General features: G+C 39.1%; 1 protein-coding gene across 1 annotated transcript in view; it reads left to right on the forward strand.

Moving 5' to 3' along the window:
• The window catches only part of C7 (complement C7), a 69,690-nt gene that overhangs the window by 41,076 nt on the left and 4,512 nt on the right, over positions 1-24,102 (forward strand). The window contains exons 10-17 of the mRNA XM_056112126.1: positions 2,937-3,103; positions 6,467-6,695; positions 8,491-8,662; positions 10,090-10,177; positions 12,967-13,099; positions 14,679-14,870; positions 20,749-20,839; positions 23,559-23,743. Coding sequence (XP_055968101.1) covers positions 2,937-3,103; positions 6,467-6,695; positions 8,491-8,662; positions 10,090-10,177; positions 12,967-13,099; positions 14,679-14,870; positions 20,749-20,839; positions 23,559-23,743 — 1,257 coding nt within the window. The remainder of the gene's footprint in view (positions 1-2,936; positions 3,104-6,466; positions 6,696-8,490; positions 8,663-10,089; positions 10,178-12,966; positions 13,100-14,678; positions 14,871-20,748; positions 20,840-23,558; positions 23,744-24,102) is intronic.

A 24,102-nucleotide genomic window follows, 5' to 3' on the forward strand; every position in this document is an offset into this window, starting at 1 on the left:
GTGCTGGGGGTACCATGTAACACCGTGGATTGAATTCTCGGTTCTTGCATGCACAGTGTGCATGCCAGTCTTTTGATCCTTCTCCTTCACTCTATTTTCCAAATTTAAATGAAATCGAGGTAATTTAGCTTATATTTGACTAATATAGGTAATTTAGACTATATTTGTTTTATATGAAATCGAGGTAATTTAGCTTATATTTGACTAATATAGGTAATTTAGACTATATTTGTTTTAGGGGTACAATGCCACACCTTTAGAATGAAGAGATTCTTTCTCCCCCTCCCTTCCCCTTTGTTGTTAAGACCCAGGGACTTTTTATAAAATTGAAAATAAAAAAAAAATGTTGTGCTTCCTTCCCTTCCCCTTTCCTTCTTTGTTTTTGGTGATGCTGCTGTTATTGTATTGGGATGACCAGGGCTCACCCACAGGCCTGGCAATGGTGCACACACATATTTAGTTGTGATGTTCATGGGGGTAACACATCAGGTAGCTGCAGCTACTCCCTCAACTGCAGTTCTCTCTGAGGTTTGCATAGATCTCTCCCGGATGTTCACTCTTTGTCGAAGCTCACAAGTTTCAGTTTTGGTGCTCATGGTGGTACTTGAGCATCTGCTCTCCAGAGCTCCCACTTCCTGTTTGTGGTGATGACCTGTCTTTTTTCAGTAGTGGTGCTTTCACACACACCTGGCTGAGGTCTGGCTGAAAATCGCTTGTAGCACAAAACAACCACAGGCAGCAGGGTTTCCAGGCTCAAATAGCCTTGTCTAGGCTCACACCCAGCATGAGAAGACTGGGAATTTGAACTCAGGACCTTGCACTTAGCCACCACACCGATCCTCTGGACCCATAGTACTTTTATTACTTGAAGAATATAAAAAAATAATTATCTCATATCATTTGCTGTCAGGTTATGATTACTTTCTTTTCCCTCTTAATACATATTTTAAAATGATTTTTAAAATTTCATTTTAATGAATCACTGTGAGATACAGTTACAGACTTATAAACTTTCATGATTCCGTTTCAGTCATACAATATTCAAGTACTCATCCCTCCACCAATGCCCGTTCTCCACCACCAATGTTCCCAGTGTCCCTCCCGCCACCCCCATCCATTCCCACCCCCTGAAGCAGGGAATGTGGTAGGCACATTCCCTCTTACGCTCTCTCTCTCTCCTTTTGCATATTATGGTTTACAATACAGGTACTAAGCGGCCATCATGTTTGGTCCATATTCTATTTTTAGCATACATCTACCATCCCGACCGAGCTCTCCAAACATCATTTACTTAGTGTTCCCTTCTCTATCCCAGTTGCCTTTTCCCCCAGTACATGAGACTGGCTTCCAAACCATGGAGTGATCCTCTTGGCCCTTGTCTCTGACTGTCCTTAGGAGTTAGTCTCCTATAATTATTTTATAGTCCACAAATGAGTGAAGTCATTCTATGCTTGCCCCTCTCTTTCTGACTCATTTCACTTAGTATGATACTCTCCATGTCCATCCACTTTACATATTATTTTTGAAAGAAGTTTTATATCATAGCACAACTGAACAAAAATTACAGAGTTCCCACATACCTGCCATTCTCACGTGGACACACGATTCCTCACTGTAAGTGAACGATACCACGATAGAACATTCGTGATTGTAGTGGCAGAGAGGAAATTTTTCCTTACACTTTAGGTTTTCCTCCAGCTGAGAAACAATCAAATTAGCTTTAAACAGGTGAAGTAGGGGAAAAAAACAAATTTAATTCTATGTGGAGAACCTACATGAATATAGGTCCTAAAGGCATTGAGGCAAAATGAAGGTGTAGATCCTAAGATAAGCAATGACAGAGAGACAGGAGGCTTTAAGAGCAAGGAGGGGACTCCCATGATGAAGACAGAGAGGTGACCCGTATAACAAAGAACAGTTGCTCAGCTGTTTGTTCTCATCTAGATAGATAAAGGTTATTTCTGACAAAAATATGAATTCTAGGCAATATCCTCAGTTTTTATTCTTCTGGGTAGCTAAGGGGGTAGAAAATTTTTTTGTGAGAGTTTAGGTCCTAATTAGCCTTAGCTTGAAACAATCCACAAGTCCAAGTGACATGTCTTGGGAGAACTGTTTTGAACTTTTTTTTTTACACACCCAGAGATGCTCTGGGGTAACTCGTGGTTTTCACTGATGAGTTAATCCTGGCAGTGCTCAGGGAGACCATATGGAATGCCAGGGATTGAACCCAGGTCAGCTGCTTATGATGCAAATGCCCTACTCTCTATACTAGTGTCCTGGCCTCTGTTTTGAGCATTTTGAAGAAGTCTCTTCCTCCTTACAATGGACATACCCCTGATTATCACCCAGGGTGCATAGCTTATTCTTTTTTTTTTTTTCTGTTTTTTTTCCCTTTATTTTATTTTATTTTTTTTAAAGTTGTAGATTTACAATTTTTTGTGCTTTGGTTTCAATTATACAATGATCAGATACCCATCCCTCCACCAGTGCCCATTTTCCACCACCATGGATAATATCCCTCCCACCCCCATCCCCCCATACCCCCTGTCTCTGTGGCAGGGCAATCCCCTGTGTTCTCTCTCTCCTTTTGGGTGTTGTGGTCTGCAAAAGAGGCATTGAGTGGCAAACAGTGCATAGCTTATTCTAGGTTCACTCTTAGAGTATTGTACATTGATTGGCTTTGACAAATCTATTGCACCATGTGTGCATCCAGAGCAATTTCACTGCCTTAAAAATCTGTTTTGCTCCACTCATTTATTCTTTGTCCACCCCTGGGAACCACTGACCATTTTACTGCCTACGGTTTTTTCTTTTCCAGAATGTCATGTAATTAAATGTGTTCTACTTTAATACCAGATAGACGTTTTGCTTGTATATTCTCACTTTCATTGTATTTGTACGTCTGACATTTTTCATCTGATTTTTCACCTTTGTAGGAACTCGGAGCAATGTGCTGAGAGGGGACCCATTTATCAGAGGGGGAAATGCAGGTTTAGTGGCTGGCCTGAGTTTACTGGACCTTGACAATCCAGCTGGAAATAGACAGAGATATGCTTCTTGGGCAGGATCTGTGACTAATCTTCCTCAAGTTATAAAACAAAAGGTATGCTATGCTCTGTTTAAAGCAGTAGAAAAACAGTCATGTTTATTTGCACTGGGAAAATGAGATTAAAGCAAGGTGGTTAAATAGAGAAGACTGTAATTAGCATTTTCTGTATCCCAATTATGTTTTGTATAGTAAAATGAATGCATACATAATAATAAGAAACAGAAGGTTCATTATCTCCTATGTCCATATTCCAGTTGTAAAGGTTAAATGTCTCCTAAGTCCCAAGAGAAATTAATGCAACATTTGCATTTTAAGCACTGGACGTAATTTGATTATGTTTTCTTGGTTCCTAATTTAGAGGAATTATAGATTTTTGCAAAAGGAAGGCATTTATCCCTGTCAACTCTGACAACCCTCAGGATACCTTCCTTCCAGTGGATGCAGCTGGTAGACTCCTGGACTCATAAAAATGAAGATTGCACCAATTTGGTTGGAAGAATCTTAGAATGTTTTTTATAGTCTTGATATTTTATTGATAAATTTTATATTTTTAATGTTATTTAAACATTTTTATTTTTAATTACTCCCTTTTTCTCTTCTTTTGTTTCTGTTGTTGCAATGGCTGATGTTGCAATGTTGTTGCAATGTTGAGCACACTGCTTGATTACAGTGTGCTGAAGATCGTACACTTGGTTGTGGTGTTGGGGACTCCAAATCCAGAGCCTCTGGGTTGCACTCAGGAATATAGGGTTAGTGGCAGGGATAAACTATGACCTCACCAAGCTCAGGCTTGCAAGGCAGGTGTTTTTGCCATTGAGTTATTCCCAGACCTAGTCTTTTATAGGGAAAGAGTTGTGTCTTACTGTCCTCCTGTTGTTCAACAATTTGCTTGAGCGGGCCCAGTAATGTCTCCTTTGTGAGACTTCTTGTTACTGTGTTGTGTCTTAAAAATCAGGAAAAAAAATCAGGAAGCTAGGCATAGTTACAGATTGAATGGCCAAGGGATGGTACAGCTGGTAAAGTGCTTTTCTTGCAGCCAACCCAGGTTATATCCCTAGCACCATATGGTGATCCTTGAGCACAGAGCCAGGAGTAAGACCTCAGTACAGTGAGTGTGACCTCTAAAAAAAAAAACAGAATAAAGACAATAGACCTTGTGGGAAAATTGAAGTCAGTGACACAACATGCAAAAATGAAGCCTAGTACACAAATAGAGGCACCAAAAATCCCAGCACAGTTTTTATTTTTTTGTTCAAAATGTTTTGTTTAAATTTCTTTGTTTAAAATAAATTGGTAATTTCCTAAAAAAAAATAATAACTGAAGCTTTCTGGGTGATGTAAGGATTAGTTTGTTAGTTTATTGTGAAGTGGGAGGAGAGGGATAAGACACTGCAAATGCTCTCACATCAGATCCATGTGCGTATTTTATTGGTTAGGTGGTCAACTAGGTGAACTTCAGTTGAGTTATATCCAGTTTTCTGTCTCTCTTTGGTACTTCTTTCTGGGGAAAGGGAGTCTATATATCTAGTGGTCTCTGGGCCTGGTCTTGGCTCTGTTCAGGAGTAGTCTCTGGTGGTGCTGCTCTGGGGACCATGTGTGGTGCTGGGGATTGAACCAAGCTTGGCCATGAGCAAGGCAAGAGCCCTTACTCCTGTACTATCGCTCCACCCCCTACCTGGTAGTCACTGTGAATGAAGTTGTACATAAAAAAGTCAAAATTTGTGACATGCACATATTTTTCCATCCTATCCATGGAAATAGTGCACATTTTCAAATCCTGTGCTACAGCAGAATTAGCTCTGTGATTTATTTCCTTTTTTCTTTCTTTCCTTTCTTTCTTTCTTTCTTTCTTTCTTTCTTTCTTTCTTTCTTTCTTTCTTTCTTTCTTTCTTTCTTTCTTGGGTTCCACCGGCAATGCACAGGGGTTACTCCTGGCTCTGCACTCAGGAATTACCCCTGGCGGTGCTCATGGGACCATATGGGATGCTGGGAATCGAACCTGGGTCAGCCACGTGCAAAGCAAATGCCCTGCCTGCTGTGCTATTGCTTCAGCCCCTGTGGTTTATTTATTTCCCTGAGAGTCAAACAAAGTCCTAGATTGACTCCCAGAGATTAAGAAATGGGGACAAAGACAGGAGAGATAATACAGGGTTTAAGGTATTTGCCTTGCTTGTGACTCACTACTGTTCTCTTCTTGGCACCACATGTGGTCCCCACCACACCTCCTTCCCCCCCAAGGCACCATCAGGAGTCATCCCTGATTATAGAATCAGGAGTAAACCCTGAGCTCACTGAGGGGTGTGGTTCAGTGATAATAGCTCCTTAGTTACTAACCACATACTACAACCACTTGCCTCTAATATTAGGCTGAAGGGAGCAAGTGTGATTACCTAAGAAATCTTAACTTCCATTATTATTCATAATGGCTTATATTTATGGTCAATATAACATGTAAGCCTTTAAAAATCCTTAATTGTTGGTTAGGGAAAAATATTCCTTTTCTTTTTATTTGCAACGATGTACTTTCAATACAGGACTGTAATGGTCATAGTTACGCTACCTTAACAACTGGACAGGAAGAACACAGATAGATATGACTTATAATCTATGAGCATGCAGTGCTGACCAGCTCGGAAGCACCTGAGTAGAGACAGTGGGTAATGAGGCAGAATGGTGGCTCTGGGAGAATCTCCATGCTCGCAGGGTGAGCATGTGGCCACCTCATACTGACTTTCTCAAAAGCCAATGATGCATCTCTCATCCCAGCTCTGGTTCAGAGACATTATGGTGATATTTTGGCCAAGGCTACTTGCTCTGCAAAGGTTGGGAATTGCTCTAAATCAGAGCTTTTTTGTTTCTGGGAAAGCAGGTTGTAAAAGCTTGGTAAGCACATTCATGATCTCACAGTTGCTGTTCTGTGTACATAACTAACGTAGAAAAAACTGTCTTAACTTTTTCTTGCAAGAGAAGATCACCACTTCCAGTAGAGGGATTTATCACAGCTTCCAGAGTCAGGAACTCAGACCTTAAATTTAATTTGCATTTGCTTCTTTGCTCTATTTTAGTGCACTTCCCTTTCTTCTGTTCTCTGCAGGGAGGAAAGTACATTGTTTTCAAAACAACATTCCAATAGCTAGAAAATAAATGTTCTGTTGTTTAAAAAAATTTTTTAATGTATGCACACAGGGTATAAAAATATTCCCTCTCCAGTGTCAATTTCTTTTCTAGGTTTATCTTGCAAAGAAAGTGAATTACTTTCTTTTTTGTTTGAACAAGAATCAGTTGGTATTCAAACTAAGAGTAGCTTTTGATTTTTTAAAATGGTTGAGCATAAGTGCCCAAAGGAAAATATTCTTGCCTAAATCTTTGATTAAATATTCTTGCCTAAATCTGAACTTGATGCCTTTATCTATAAAGCTGACACCTTTGTACGAGCTGGTGAAAGAAGTGCCCTGTGCCTCTGTGAAAAGACTGTACTTGAAACGAGCTCTTGAGGAATATCTGGATGAATTTGACCCCTGCCATTGCCAGCCTTGTCAAAATGGTGGTGTGGCCATTGTGGAAGGGACCCAGTGCCACTGCTCCTGCAAACCAGGCACATTTGGTGTGGCATGTGAACAAGGATTCCTTGTAGGGGATCAAGCGGGTGAGTGCACTGAACTTGTTCTAGTTATACTGGTCTTATGGAAAAGTGAATGAACATTTCCCTTTGAGATTGTGCTTCTTTTGGAAGAGATCCTATAAACATTAAATTTTTATCTTCCATCATATTCCACCCCTGGGTTAGAACTACTGAAATCAAGATTTTCTCCAGTTGATCAATCAGGTTGACAGTGTCTTCCATTACTCATTTTCCATGAAAAGAGTTTTATGCCTAAAGTAGATTTATGCTTTCTCTTCTTCCATAGTCATTTCATTTTGCCTTAATGTAGGCCTATGATGCATGTGTATGTATTGCCTAGCTTTTCTGAGGGAAAGCTCTTTGAAACACCTCTATTTCTATTTTATATTATATATCATTATTTAATTTCCCATAAGTATTTGTTGAACCTCTGTGGTGTGCCAATAGTTTGTTTGGTGCTTTAAGCACTTTGATACAGAACTCTGTGGAGTTGGCTTTATGAGTAGGTAAAGCATGAGACAACTTATGTATATTTAGATTTTGTCATGTATTTTTATATCTGTCTTCCCTAGAAAGCTTGTATCTTAAGGTCAGGATGATCTTTTTAGCACCTGACCTAGAGTTTTATTAGTCACTTAATATCCACTTGATAAACATGTAAGTACATGGAGACACTATGGTTGCTTATAGACAAGTATGAGAAAGGCATGCTCCCCTGGCTCTCGCTTAAGTGGCCTGTCCTGGTAAATGAAAATTTCTTAATTAGGATCCATTCCTTTGTGGGTTGGATTCCATTATCACATAAACGGAAGTGCCCCCTGCTGGTAAGAAAGGGGTAGCAATATAGCAATAAACTATGCTTCCTATTAATATATTTAGAAAACCACCTTATTAACTCAATTTCTAATTTTGACAATATGAGGAAGATCATAAAAATACAGATTAGCTTGTGCCTATGTGTGATATGAAGAAGCGAGTTGGAGTGGGGGAAGAGGAAGAGGAATATGGGTCACAGTAGAAGTATTTTAGGAGAAGTAAACACACCCATAAACACACCAACAATTCTTCAGAAGAATGGTTACTGAAATAAATTTCTAGGCAGGAAATCAAAGCTCTTAGGAGTCAGGTCAGGTACACATATATTCTCTCCTACAAACACTAGTGAATAGAGTAGGGAAAATACTAGAGAACTTAGTCGTCTACTGGTCCTGGTGTAAGAAGGAAGATGGTCAGGATAGGCCTGACCTATCCTGAAGGTATACAGGCAGGAGCATTTGTTCTTGCTTATGCTTTTCCTCACTTTGTACAGTACCAGATCTGAGACTGGCAGTTGGAGTATCTGGTAGTTTATGTTTAAGTGTCCTATCACTGCTTTCCCAACAGAAACTTACCTTATTGAGAAGTTTTGTGGGGGACAAACAGGGCCTGAACTCAGCCATCATTCTGGAACATAATTTGGATCTGGCTTTTGGAAGCTCATATAGTGTGAACTTGGTGTGTCAGTATGTGCCTTAGGAATCATACTACCACTGAGAATGGTTACATTCCTGCTCACCTCGACTCATTTTGAAAAGTGAATGAAGGATAAAAGGTACATACAAAGGCTTTGGCAAAATTGCCAAAAATTAAAAAGATTTAAAAATTGGTAATGCTACCTTAATATGGACAATCTTAGGCGTGTAACATTCAGACCATTACACAAAACCTCAGTGAAGAGAATGGAAGTAATGAATACCTCAGTTGTCTCTGCAGCTAATCACTGAATTGCACTAAGCTCTGAAACAAGCTCTTTCTGAGGCACTCGTCACTCATCTCGTAGGAGGAGTGGATGGAGACTGGAGCTGCTGGACCTCTTGGAGCCCCTGTGTTCAAGGAAGGAAAACAAGGAGCCGGTCATGCAATAACCCTACTCCCAGTGGAGGTGGGAAATCTTGTGTGGGAGAATCTTCAGAAAGCAGATCCTGCGAAGATGAGGAGCTGGAGCATTTTCGGTAATGGAGACCATGTCTCCTGGCAGTCTCATAGAACACGGTTCCCTCTGCAGTGAGCACGCAATACACCATCACTGCTACTGAAAGACTTATAAGTTGAATGGATGTTTTTAATCAGTGACAGCTTTTCCCCTGAGCAGTCAGTGGAAGGAGGACGGCATGCTGCTCCCAACTTGTTCTTGTGAGGTTCAAGTTTTCCTGATACAGGTGTTTCAAAAGGCTGAATAAATGGGGGCTAGAGTGATAGCACAGTGGGTAGGGCGTTTGCCTTGCACGCAGCGACCTGAGCTTGATTTCCATCATCCCATTTGGTCCCCTGTGCTCCACCAGGAGTAATTCCTGAGTGCAGAGCCAAGAGTAATCCCTGTGCATTGCTGGGTGTGACCCAAAAGGAAAAAAAATGTAAAGGCTAAATAAGTGGGAGGCAGTTTAGCTCAGTGTATGAGCAGTTGCTTCCTCCTTGACCCTGGACTAGCAATTTGCCATCTCTCTTCTGTTAGAATGATGATAATAGAACATTCTCAGAACTTAATTATGTTAAATGTGCGTAGGGATGCAGATATAGAATGAATATCCAATAACTGTCATGTGACTTTTCAGATAAATCCCTGACTAAGCATAGTCAGCTTCTCGAGATGCGAATTTTTCATTGATTAGATTAGTTGTCTGACACCAAGATCTTGTTTGGCAGAACCTTGCAAAAGTGAGCTCAGAAGTGCTTAACTGATGAATTATGCATTGCAGGTGGGGGAGGCAGAATTCCTTCTGTGTGAAGTCCACTGTTTATAATGTCCTGATTAACTTCCTTTGATAAAGGAAACAATTTTAAGAAAATCTGAAAGTCGTGCCAGTTGATAAAAGATGCTATAAATGAGAAGAGAAGCGATGTCTTATTCTCAGGTTTTTGGTGGCTCAGAAAACAACCATTATCCCAGTCTGATGGTTGGCAAACTGGCAATTGTGGGTTTGCTTGAGGATGAAACACAGTTAAAAATTGTTATACTTTTTTCTTTCTGTCTCTTTTGTAGGCTCACTACTTCTAATTACCTTATTTGTAGTATGAAATTAACCCTTGTTAAAGGAATTTCAGAGCAAAATAACAGGAGAAAAATTAGGTCTGATACAGGTGACTTCTAGAATCACATAAAGTAACTGTGTTGTGCAAAGGCCTTTATTAGTTTTTGTTTCTTGGTGCTTTTTAATTGTTACTACTGATGTAATAGTTATAAAGATTCATTTTATGTTTGTGTTTTGTGTTACAGTGTGTGGTCAGATATTTGGTTCTGAGAATGAGAAATGATCACATCAGTGTTTTTACATGAATGGAGTCCCTCCAGATGCAAATTAATATTTTCTGTGGTGAAAAGTAGTTATTAGGCTGTGAAATTCCCTCACATTAATTATGTTTTGTTTCCTTTTCCCTGCAGATTGCTCGAACCACATTGTTTTTCCCTGTCTTTGGTTCCAACAGAGTTCTGTCCATCACCTCCTACTCTGAAAGATGGATTTGTTCAAGTTGGTTATGAAAAATATTTTTCCCTTCATATGTACTCTTTGCTCCCTCTCTCGGTGTCGTAATCTATTTCCTTCTCTCATGATGAAACAGTACTAAAATACTTTATGAGAGCATTTTGGTTTTCATGGTTAAGGTTTTAGTTTGTGACTTTTTCTTTGACCCAAAGTGCTTAGAATTCTGTAGAAGGCAGTCTATCATCCATTGAAATCAATATTACTGCCCAATGAGTTAGACATGTAATCCTACCAGCAGGTTACAAGATGTTTCCATTCTGAACACTAAAGTAAGCACCAACAAGCAAGTACTTCAACAGAAAATCTGGCCTATTCTTGTACGAAAACTGAATGAAGTTGCTACAAAATTTTCATAACTGTAGGACTTGAGAGTAAAATATAAGTATGTCTTAAGGTTTATTACAGGAGGCAGGTAATTACTGTTCTTGGAGCATTATTTTATTTTATTTTATTTTTTCGATGCTAATGTTTAGCAAGAAACCTAAGTCATGTGCCCTTTGTCATTCTAGGGAATTTTCTTGGCTTTAGGCCATATTAATTCTTGCCCTTCTTTGTTATGATGAGGCTTTGGCCCCAGTCCTAGTGAAGTTTTTAAGGTTCACATAGGAGATACTGTTCATCTGAAGTCTTTCAATCTGTCAATCTTGCCTTCTTTTTTTTTTCTTTTGAATTTTTTTTATTACTTTTTTTGAATTTAAATTTTTTTAAAAATATTTTTATTAGTGAAACACCATGAGGTACAGTTGTAGACTTACAAATTTTTGTGTTTGGGTTTCAGTTATACAATGATCCAGTATGAAGAATTTTACTTCTTAAATCCCAAGCCCTTAGATATACACACATGGGGGGAGGAGTTGTTTTTTAATCTTTCCGAAAATATAGCTGCTGCTGCTGCTGATGTGTGTGTGTGTGTATAAGAGAGAGAGAGAAAGAGAGGCAGAGAAAGAGAGAGAGAGAAAGAGAGACAGGGAGAGAGGTTAGGGAGTTAGCGAAGAGAGAGCACATATAGTCCCACTGACTATAGTTACTCTGATCTGTGATGACCCTAAAGAAAACATGCTCTGAAAATGAAATGAGACAAACTCATATACTTTTTTTCAATTCATAAACTTTTCATTTTAGAAATTTTTAAAAAAGATAATATGATTTAAAATTCTATTAATAATAGGGCTTTATGCACACAGTGTTCTACCAGAAAACTTGTGTACTTCAGTGAGTATGAAGCTATTGTCCCAAATTCCAGTGCCTGCAGTATTCTTTAAGGAGAAAAACACTACGTTTCTTGATCTGTCCCACACTGTCTTTCATTCTGTAGACTTAGGACAGAGCTTGTGACTCTAAAAAAAATTGTTTCCAATGGTTTTGATAACAGTTTTTCAGGTAAGGGCACTGTTGAGTTAGATTTCACAGCAGAGATGGCCCTCAGGAAGTCAGTACAAGGCCTTGAGACAAGAAGAACCTAAGAAGATCACGTGTCCTTCCCCTTTTCCTTAGAATCTCAGTATCACCTGGGCCTCTTCTAACTCCCATGATGGAGTGGAACTCCAGACACCAGTAGGAAAAGATTGATTGTGAGGAGGAGGCCTCATAGGGGTCTTCTTTAATGCTCTGAGCAGAACTGGACCATGTCCAACCCTCACCTCACCCTCCTCTCGGTTTGTGGAGTATAAGAACAAAAAAAGAAAGGCACCCTGAGATGCTTCAAACAGACAGGATTAATAGCCTTCACGTTCACACGTAAAGGCTATTAATTTCACACGTCAAATTCCTCCTTGCTTCACCCTGAAAGCTCATCTCCCTGGGTCTTAGCCCCATGAGCCCTGCAGCACTTCCCTTACAGGACGAACTTGGATGGCAGGTGGGAGAAGATCAACACTATCCTTTCCCTAAAAGTCAGAATGTGCTTATAGGATTCAAACATTTCTCTATTTCTCTATTTATTTTAAAATTATTTTAAATTTAAAAAATATTTCTCTCTATTCATCCTGGCATTTTTTTTAGGCAAGCTCTTCAAAGAGTAGCCCATTAAATCTTAGAAAGAATAAGTGACTGAGATTATTTCCAAAAGTTTGTGACAGAATGTTTTTTTCTAAAATCATGAAGAAAATAAGTTACTTGGGCAGAGTAAAGTAATTTTAGTGAAATGCTGAGTATAGCGCCAGGCATTTATGGAACAATAAGTCACTTATTTTTACAAGTATTAATCGCTTATTTAAATTAATGGTGTACCAATGTTGTTTGTTGGCTCATATTATATAGGGAAAATATTCTTTATTACTGTTATATTTAGGTAACATGGTTATAATAGTGCTAACAATTATAGTTTTGATGTATAAAGTTACTGCACCTTCACCAACCACCAAAATATCCAAGGCCCTCTGTCACTGCTTTTTTTTTTTGTTGCTTCTAGTCCCTGTCTTTATCCCCGTGCCTGCCCCGGTCTTCTTGCCTTCTCTTTCCACTACATCATGATCTCAGTTTTATTATCCAGGGTTAAGGGTTTGTTCTTGTTCTATTCATGCAATGAAAATGTTTTGTGACTGATTTTCTGAATCACTTGTTTTAATATAGATTGCTTGATGATTAAAAATCAGTATTATTTTGTGGAATTCATGGCCAATTCAATCAGCCTAACCAATGACTGAATAAATAACAGTACTCCTACATTAAAAAGATCAGTATTATGTATGGGCCCTCTATATCGATATACATACAGGTAGTTATGATTATGTGAAAATAGGTGGGATGTTCCTGTCTCCTTTATTTCTTTCTAGGATAAAAGTACCATGTTTCCTGTTGGGAAAAGCATAGTGTATTCTTGCAACGAAGGCTATTCTCTTCTTGGAGATCCTGTTGCCAGGTGTGGAGAAGACCTGCAGTGGCACCTCGGGGAGATGCAGTGTCATAGTGAGTTGTCTCCATTGCAGTATACAGTTGGAGATGAGAGTTCAAAGGCTTGACTCCCTTTTTCCTGAAATGCCCTATATTCCTGTTCCGATTTCAGGAGTGTACTGAAAACATGCTCATTCTTTCATTGTAGCATGATCTTTTTACTTCCTTAAATCTTGATATTATATTCTGTTCAGATATAGGTATGTAAGAAAGTGTATCTGCACTTTGTACCACCCACTTCGAGCCATCCTCAGCTTATTATCAAATTTTTTAGTTTGTATTTAGTTTTATTTTTCTTTCTTTCCTTCAGCTGAGTTAAATCTCTCTCCTCAGTTTAACTCCTTTTTTTTTTCTTAGCATGGTAATTAAAAAAACTTCTTCAAGGAGAAAGTCATTACTAAATGTAATCACTACTTTAGACTTTCTTTCTTGCTGGAATCTGTAGCTTCAAACTTCCACTGCCCTCTAATACTCTCAAAAATGCTTTTCCTCTAATTTTGTGCAACCTATGTGTTTTGTCATGACTGTGATACCAACATATGTGTCATGGGCAAAAATAAACACTTTGCGGACAGATTATTATCCTTTTGCATTCAGAACATCTGTCGTATCTTACTATATCCCCAGCTGCACATAAAATATCTTCCAAAATATAGACACTCAATCAATGCTATTTTGAAAGTGAATGAATTGATATTCTAGTGACAATGATACAGAAATAGAGCATTAGTTTTTTTTAAGGATATTATCCCAAGCCCATTAACATACATGGTCAGGATTCCTATTTCAATTGCCACCCAAGTTGCTTTCCTTAACTATGCATATTTTCAGTTTTACTTCTTGTTACATTTTCAAGCAGCTGGGAGCTAATACATATCACCACGTAAGAAGAGATGGAAACCAAAGAACATGTATTTTTTTAAAATTTCGGACATATTCAGTACTCTTACCTCAGTGCTCAGGAGGTGGGGATTACTCTCAGTAGTGTTTGGTACCCTCTGCTGTGACAGAGATGGAATATGTGTCTTCCAGTCCTTTGAGCCAACTCCTTCCCCAAATAACATATATATGTATATATATATTATTTTTTTACATTGCAAGGTTAAACGCTGTTCTTGGAAAATTTCAGATAGTAAAATGCTTAATTGGACATTGAATGTCTAATCATACATACGAGAATAGTTTTTAAAAATTCAAGTGGCACTTGACTAAAATAGAGAGGGAAGTGTCAGCTGTGGAAAGCCAGATTTTAACAGTGAACTGAGAGGCGGGACTTTGCTGATCAAACTTACTATTCCTTTAAGGTTCTCACATTGCTTTGAGGGCATGATAGAAGGGTGGGAGCTGTCTTTGCTGGAGTCAATGATCAGCCACATGTCACACAGTTTGGGATGCGACTTTTAGGACACCCTAAGAACAAACTCACACCTTCCACCTTGTTCTTTGTTGTGGAAAAAAAAAAGGCAGAACAGGTAGCCGTACCCTTCCACGCTGTCATTTATTTATGTATGCATGTATGTATGTATGTATACATTCCAAGATGGACAGTTTAGAAAAGCTCTGACCCTTGTATCCTGCTCCCCTTTGTTGTTAGAAATTGCCTGTGTTTTGCCAGCATTGAGAGATGGTCTCCAGAGCCAACCGCACCAAGCGTTCTATGCTGTGGGTGAGAAGGTGACTTTCTCCTGTGCGGGTGCCATGTCCTTAGAAGGTCCTTCAACCTTTCTCTGTGGCTCTAGCCTGAAGTGGAGTCCTGAGATGAAGAGTGTTCGCTGTGTGCAAAAAGGTGAGCGGCTCCCTGGTCTGCTCTTGGACGAGCGTCCTGTGGGCAGCCTGTGCTGAGGCCCGGTGGCTCTCGTGCAGGTGATGCTTGCCTCCACCCTGTGGCACCGATGGGCTCGCAGATGCCACCAAAGGAGAGGGAGGCATGGGAAGATTCTGAAACTTGCGCTTAAAATCTCCCTTCACCTAAGGATGCGCTATCCATTGGTTATAGCACTAAGAATTTCTTAAACGTGATTTGGTTTCTTTTCTGAGTTTTCAAATGTATTTTTATTAAGTACAGAGTTGGGACCATAATTTATGTTTCATTTTTGGTGTGGGGAATTCTCAGGACATTTAATAGTATTATTTAAATTAGATACTTCAAAGCATTTTCATTTAATGATGCAAAGCTGAAATCATTGTAGAAAAAGTGCTGTGGTTTGTGAAGTTCTTTTGAATCATAGAATTCCAAGAATCCGGGATTTTTTTTTTTTTTTGCTTTTTGGGTCATACCCAGCAATGCATAGGAGTTACTCCTGACTCTGCACTCAGAAATTACTCCTGGTGGTGCTCAGGGGACCATATGGAATGCTGGGAATCGAACCCGGGTCGGTTGCGTGCAAGGCAAACGCCCTACCCGCTCTGCTATTGCTCCAGCCCCGAATCCTGGATTTTTGAACAGCAGAAACATTAAAATGGTCTTTAAGGAAGAAATTTAATAAGCCAAATGACGTATTTTTAAAGATTTTTTCCAAGAAATTGTGATATAATTGGCATGTAACATTTTATTAGTTTCAAGTCTACAACATAATGCTTATTTATTTTACAGACATTTAATGGATGAAACTTTTTTCTCCCACAGCTTGCAGTACTCAGAGCTTACTCCTGGGCCTGTGCTCAGAGATGGCTTTTGGTAGTGCTGAGGGTATCATTTGAGTGCTGGTCACTGAATTCCCATTCACCACATGCCAGGCAAGCACCCTTCCTGTTGTTCTATCTCTTAGGCCCTGGATTTATGTTTAAAACAATCCATATCAAGACAGGGGTATAGTTCAATGGTAGAGCACTTGCCTCTCACTTGTGAGGCTCTGGATTCTATTTTCAGCATGGAAGAAATAATGTATATTTTTTTGAAACTGTACTGCACTGTAGCATTGTCCTCCTGTTATTCATTGATTTGCTCGAGCGGGCCCAGTAACGTATCCATTGTGAGACTTATTGTTACTGTGTTTGGCATATCGAATACGGCACAGGTAGCTTGCCAGGCTTTGCAGTGCGGGTGAGATACTCTTGGTAGCTTGCCAGGCTCTCTGAGAGGGGCAGAGGAATTGAACTCGGGTCAGCTGGGTCAGTTGCGTGCAAGGCAAATGCCCTACCCACTGTGCTATCTCTCTAGCCTGGGTCCAAAATCATATGGAAAACTTAAATCACTAAGTCAAAAAAACAAAACAAAATTCTCTCTCCCTCTCTCTGATACCTCACTCCCCTTAACTTCAGCTTTTGATGGGTTTTCCAATGAAGAAAGCAGGGCACTTCCTGAAGGGAACAGGAATAGCCTCCTGCCTGGGAGGTGAGTGCTGAATAACCACTTCCTGCCCTGGAGGCAGGTGCCAGGACTAGCTCCTGCCCAGGAGGTGAAGGCCATTCACTGGGGGCAGAAAAGGCAGCGCCAGCTTGAGCTGGGCAAACAGGGAGAAGTGGTCGGAGGGGATGAGCGGGTGTGGGCAGCCAGCAATGTTGTTCTCCACGAGCCAGTTGTGGTCCAGGGGACCCAGCACGCCCAGGGTCTTCAGCTGAGGCTTCGAGTGGAAGATGTAGTCAACATTAAAAATAATATTTTTGGGGGGTCCTACATCTGGTAGTGCTTAAGCTTACTCCTTACTCTGTGCTCAGGGATTGCTGCTGGAGACACTGAGGGAACGTTTGGTGTATTGGGGATTCAACCTGGGTCAGCTGCCTATAGACCCACTGAATATCTCTCTACACCAAAAACATTTTTCATTTCCTTTTGAGTCTCTTAAGTGAGGCTCAGGAACCATGAGGCCCTGTGATTCTCAGTCATCTACGTGGGAGGTTTTATGAAAGGTTCTGAGAATGTTGTGTGACTTGGATGCTGTGGGGCACCTGGGCCATCTTGGTGGTTCTCAGGGTTCTCTGATACTACCGCTGATGATGCTCAGGGACTATATGTAGTGCTAGGTACCATATATAGTGCTGGGCATTCAACCAAAGTTAGTGCATGCAAGGCATATGCCTTATCTCCTATGCTATCTCTCCAGCTGGAACATTGTTGAATAATTGGAAAATGTGCTTGTAATAACTAAAAACAGCAAAGAAGAAAAGAAATTTGCTTTCTTTTATGTATCTTATTTCTCTGATCCATGCTTTCAATTCAATGCTAAAGTTAATCATTGATTGTGAGGATGAAGTAAATAGTAGATTCCCTGAATGATGTTAGTGGCGTAATTGAGGTTCAGAACCATCAGGCTGCATGGAGCATCCAGTGACTTGAAGGTGTTACATGGGTCTGGATCCTGAGGGGCTTGAGTGGTAGGTTGGTCAAAAAATTTACCAAATAGACAAGAGACTAAAACAAGGGTCCACTGAACAAAGTAACTGAGACCTCACAGCACAAGTTTGGGAAAGGAGCCTTTTATTTTTCGTAGGTATCCCCTCAAAGACCCTTTGGGAAGGGAGGGCAGGTAAGACATACTGCTGTTTTTTACAGACTACTATCCTGGTGAGCTAGGGACTCATGAGTGTAGCACATAGGTGGAGAGTGTAGGTGTGGAGAGCCTGGAGTGAGCTGTGCCTGAGCAGTGAGTGAGTACAGGAAAGGAGCGTGTGGGGCAGAGAGCAGAGAGTCTCGGAACTGTTTCTGTGAGGTCTTTTCTAAACCAACTGGGGTAAACAGACTGGGGATGTTCCTATGGAACTAACACAGGCTACTTCATGACTGCTAGTGGCACGAACCATTCCTGAGTCACAGGGAGAAGAGCGAGAGCTGTGTGTCCATGCCAGTTCCCATGAGCTTCTGAGCTTGCAAAGATCCATCTCAGAGATGATAGTTTTGCTTTCCACATATGCTGACACATAAATGAGTTTCTTCAGGATATTTAAAGTAATGGGCCTGTACCAATAATTCTTAAATTAAAGAGAACAATATATAGTTGATGAGGTTGCTCTTTTACTGCAAATGAGATTATTTACTTGTCTCTCTAAAATGTGTTTCACTCATTTTATAGAACTATTTGGTATGAATTCTCTCCCACTCAGTAGAAAATTCTATTAAAATTTTAATTAAGAATGCTATTATACCTGGGTGTATTTTTGGAAGATGTGGAACAATAACTATTCTTAAAATCTGTCTCTAACAAACAAAAATTGTAGGTTTGCCAGCTTCCAAGGTTGATGTTATAAAATGCCCTCTATCTAGTATTTTAATCTTTTTAAACAATTGCAATAAGATTTTCATAACATAAAGCTTACTATTTTGAAAGTATAGTTGTTGGGCCATGTGGACATTCCAATTGTTATGCAACATCACCATCCTCCGTCTTCAGAACATTTTGTCTTCTTTCTCCTCAAATTTCCTCAAAGTGAAATTTTGCACTCATGAAATAATAACCCTTCATTTCTCTCTTCCCCAGTCAGTATCAGGTATTAGTACAAAAATTTTTTGTTTGTGTTTTGGGGTCAAACCCATCAATGTTCAGTCTTACTCCTAGCTCTGCAATGAAAAGTGACTTCTGATGGCCTTGGGGGATCATATGTTGTGCTGGGGATTGAACCAAGGTTGGCTGCATATAGGCAAGTATCCTATCCACTGTGCTATATTTCAATACTGTGTTTCTTTTGTTAACCAGTCTATAAAAATAACAGTTAAGTTCTTAAATGCAAAAGTCTTTGGCATAGGTAATTCCATCATCAATTATTCATAACAGAATTATAACAAACTTTAGAAAACTTTAACATCAGAAATTTCATTTCTATCAATGATTGAAGTAAACTTCTAATTATAACATGGAACTTCTGTACATGCTTTATAATTAAAATTTATATTTGGTTCATGCAGATTTCTCATCCCCCACACTATCAAGTTTGGGGGCTGGCGGTTCTTTGTGGGGAACCTGTCCTGTGCATGCTAAAATATTTTTAGCAGCATTTCTGTATCCTATTCACTCCACAATAGTAGCACCTCTCTTCACTGACCAACAAAAATATCTCATGGAATTTGTAAAGAAACTCTAATGGACAAAATTACCTTGATTTGAGAAGTACTGATTAATACCATTTAGGGTATGTTTCACCTTGGAATAATTTTAGATTTTAGAAAAATTGCAATCTTAATTTCCCTTGACCAGAATTCCGATAATATTAGCCACTCACTTAAACTTGACATCATTTAATTGGTCAAAACTAAGACAGAAATTTTAGTGCAATAGTGCTTGACAAAATATAGATGTTTTCATATTAGTTTTTCTGCTAATGATCGTGTTGTGTCTGAGGATGCAATTCAGAAAATTATATTGCATTTAGGATGCCATTTTAAAAGAAAGATGACGTAAAAATAAATATTCACACACATTGCTGGACATTCAGGACTGCTTCACATTGTTACCATTTATATACACTTTTAAATTGTTTCTGGGATTTTGCTGTTATATCCAAAGCTTGTATGTTTTCCAAAGTATGGAAGTTCTAAAGTTTGTGCAATCAAATAAACTTTTGTGAGTTAGATCCAACAGGGAACTATTTTTTAATGGGAACATATATGTCACTGGATTTCATTTTAATGAAGGGACAAGGTGGTAACTGATGTTTTTGACAATTCACATTCTAATCAGGTAGAGCCAAAGTGATGGCAACCAAGTTGTCATCTCATAAGCTGGACCAAGGTGCTTTCTTGTTAGAATTAGAATGATGGTTAGCTTTTGTAGAAAATACACAGCAACAGAAAGAATTTTACTAATGTATGTGCCCCCAGACATTTGCTCACTAATGAGAGGAGGCTATCTGGCCATTGTAAGAGGTCACACATGAGAGAATCTTATAGATCTCGGATACCAGCCAGGTCCTATATTAGGACAAGTCATGCTGCTGTTTTCTGTCCCATTATTCACACCCTGAATAAAATGCAGTTCAAATAAGGAACAATTTATAGACACTACCTTCTTGTTGAAAGAAAATCTCCTTGACTGATTTTGGATTCAGATAAATATGGACATAAATCTGACTCAACTAGTTCGTTAAATGTGCAAACTAACCCCAATTTCTTAACTATTCTGACCTTTAGTTTCCTTGTCTCTTAAATGGGCATTTTTAAAGAAAGATTAAATATTATAGTTAATAAAAAGTGTAAGATCACAGGGCCAGAGTGATAGTACAGTGGTTAGGGTATTTGCCTTGCACACAGCCAATCTGAATTCAATCCCCAACATCCCATATGGTCGCCTGAGCTCCCTAGGAGTGACCCTGAGCACACAGTCAGGATTAAACCCTGGTCACTGCTGGTATGGTCTAAAAACAAAAAAACCCCAAAGCAATAACAATGAAAAGGAAGAAGTGCAAGATCAATATGCAAGAATCAAGAAATGAAAATATTGTGATCAGTGAAACTGTTTGCAGGGTGCTCCAAGACACAGTTTTTCTCTTAAAGACTCCTCCACAGTTTTGTTTTGGTACAGTTTTGTTTTATTTGCACTAGGGATTAACCTACAAGCCTTACACATATAACCACATGGTCTCCTGTGGGACGGCATCCTCAGCTCCCATATTTTTAATTACACGAAATTACCACAGTTGAGATTACTACATAGCCTGGCTCAATAATTAAAATAACATGACTTAACACAGGAAACTCTCCTAGTGGTTGTTTCTGTCTAACCCTTTTCTTTTAGACACATCTGTGACACAGGCAGTGCCTGTATGTCAGCGTTGGGAAAAACTGCAGAATTCGAGATGTGTTTGTAAAATGCCCTACGAATGTGGGTAAGTTCTCTCTGCTCATTTCTCTCATTTATATGATTCAAGGTAAATGGGAAGATTTCCTACTACTAGTCAAAGTTAGATCAAAATTCCACTCAGCAAAGGTAAAGGTCTTTGCATTTTCATCTAATCCATCATGGCCCCTTATTTGTTTGGGTCACCTGGACAGAGAACTGGCAGGTTAAGTGATATCCTAATCCATCCAGCCAAAAGAGCTGAAGGACTGCTCAAGCACAGCTTGTCCTATATAAAAGGAAATGGGACAAAATGACAAAACTGTCACTTAAGGATTTAGAGCTTGAGAAGATTAGGGCTGAAATGCCCGTAAGACATAAACTCTTCAATTCCCCATAGGGGGAGAAAATAGTAGCTGCTTTTCTTATTCTTGAAATATCTATTCCTAGATTTGCATGAGAAGAATGCCATCCAGCTTGAAATCTCTGCAGGAGGCTAGCTGAAGTAATTAGTAGATGTCGTGACATGGTCTCTGTTGGATATAGATGGCATGATTAAATTAGGGCAAGAGGAGGCTTGCTCTTGGGACTATTTATAGAAGTACGGGCATGTAAAGGACGATGCAAGTCACAGGGCAGTAATCCTGAACTGGTAATAACTAGGGGATTCATCTCCGCCAGGTCCCTGAAGGAGCAAGGACTGGAGTATGATGAAAACTTGCAGACAAAAGGGTTCTCTGGAGATGACATTTTAGGATGAGTCATGGCAAGAACGACCAAATCCCCTAGGAGTAAGGCAGGGAAATAAACTCCCCAACTGCATTTTCTTCCCTTCCTTTCAATCTCTTGCCACCGCTTCCCTTGATTAAATGCTGCTGAAAGCAGAGGACAAAGAAGTGTGTTAATGTTAGATTTCGTTGATGTAGATTTCTCAACCCCCACAACTATCAAGTTTGGGGGCTGGTAGTTCTTTGTTGGGGAGCCTGTTCTGTGCATGCTAAGATGTTTTTAGCAGCACCTCTGTATCCTATTCATTCCATAATAGTAGCATCTCTCTTCAGTGATCACCAAAAGTATCTCATGGCATTTGTAAAGAAATTCCAAGGACAAAATTTCCTTGATTGAGAAGTACTGATCAACATTTTGGGATATGTTTCACCTTGGAATAATTTTAGATTTTAGAGAGCTTGCAATCTTAATTTCCCTGTACCCTTGACCCATATTCCCATAATATTAACCCCTCACTTAAACTTGACGTCATTTAATTGTCAAAACTAAGATAGAAATTTTAGAGCAACAGTGCTTGGAAAACTATAGATGTTTCCATATTGGTTTTTCTGCTAATGACCTTGTTGTGATTGAGGATGCAATTCAGAAAATTATATTGCATTTAGGATGCCACTTTTAAAGAAGATAATGTAAATAATAAATATTCACACACATTACTGGGCATTTACACAAGCTGACCTAGACTTATTGTAATTTTTAAGACTAGGAATAAAAGCACAAATTTAATCACCAATTATTTGTTTCTTACCAAATAAGTTAATTCCATTCTTTTCTTTTTAAATGTAAAAGTAAATGTAAAAGTTATTTATTAAATGTAAAAGTTATTTATTCAGGCATTAATTAAGCTGATTGCTAATTTAGTTCTTACAGTCATTCAAAACATCTCTTGCCCTTTGCAGTCACACACTTTGTGCTATACAATCTAACTGCATTGGATAATGGTTATTGTGGTGATCTCTTAAAATTCAGCAACTTCTTGGGTGAAGTAGAATGGTCACCAAGAATGTTCTGATTTTTTGTGCTGTAATTCTCTATTAATAATTATTTATTTCAATTCATTTTCATCCTCTTTCTGACTTTGCAGATTCATGTAATTTATCCACAACCTGCTGTTTATAGTATCATGTTTTCATTTCAAAGACAGATAGATAGTGAAGGAAGTGGCCTTGTACAGGCTCTGTCCTTTAAGCTATTCAGTTTTTATATAAACTGGAAATAAGCAGAAAAAAGGATTTTACTTTGCTTTGTAAATAACTCACAGTAAATTTAACTCTGGGTCAGATGAAGAATTTATTAGAAGTGAGTATGTATAAATAAATATAGACTTTATATACATTATAGAAATGCCTTGAGGTTTTATTACAGTCATGCTTTCTTTACGCATGTTTAAAAACGTGTTTTTTCCAATTAGTGGAATTTGTGAAAACCTGAGTCTTACTAACTTAATTAACCAATGCTTAAAAAAGTGAAAAATCTTTAAGGAAATATTTCTAAGTTATTTTGTAAAAACATACTTTGCAGGGGGAGAGGGACGTGGGCTCACACTTGGTGAGTTCAGGGGTTACTCCTGGCTTTGCGTTCAGGAATCACTTCTAGCGGTGTTTGGGGTATCATATGGGATGCCGGGGATTGAACCCAGTTTGGCCACATGCAAGGCAAGTACCCTACCAGCTGTATTACTTCCAGTCTTGGTGAACAGAGATACTTTACAAAAGGAGCTTTGCAACATGTAGCTTCATCTTGCCCTGGGAACCCCATCACCAGCTGATGAACAATCAGTATACATGGACATGGATTCTCAACACTGCTGGGCTGGGAGCAGCTCCTTTCTTCTGCAGTAAATGACATTGGCTGCCTGCACTCTCTTTGTTTGTTGGATCTTTGATGATTCTGTCTTTTTCTCTATCAATTTACTTCCTACCTTTGGATTTTAAGAATGAGAATCTTGTAAATTATGTCATTAAAAAATTCTCTTTCAGATCTTCTTTGAATGTATGTGCTCGAGATGAGAGAAGCCAAAGGATACTGCCTCTGACAGTTTGCAAGATGCATGTTCTTCGTTGTCAGAGTAGAAATTACATTCTAACTGGAAAGGAGAGCTGTACCCTGCCTGCTTCAGCTGAAAAAGCTTGTGGTGTGTGTCCATTATGGGGCAAATGTGATGGTAAGAGTCCTTTTATACTGTCACTACGAGGTGGAGAATGGGAGATTTGAGTGGGTTTTCCTTGGTGATAGTGTGGAACTCTGCTAAAAGGAGTGGGGTAAAACACATATAGGGAGTTGTGAAACTAAACCCTTGAAATTCTGTAGTATTGCAAACCTATGATAAGTGGACAAAAAATAAATATCAGCTTGAGAATTAAAAAGCGATTCAAAAGGCAAAGTGTTCATTTGGGGTCAAAGAACTGCAATTTGGTATATACGGATCCAGCTAAAATGTGCCTGATGAGGAACAAAGTGTTGTTTATGGGAAGAAAAGAGGAAAATTTGGTGAATAGACACAGGAAAGACTTGATAACTGGC

This window comes from Sorex fumeus, unplaced genomic scaffold (assembly GCF_029834395.1).
Source record: "Sorex fumeus unplaced genomic scaffold, SorFum_2.1 ptg000015l, whole genome shotgun sequence".
Classification (NCBI taxonomy): Eukaryota; Metazoa; Chordata; class Mammalia; order Eulipotyphla; family Soricidae; genus Sorex; species Sorex fumeus.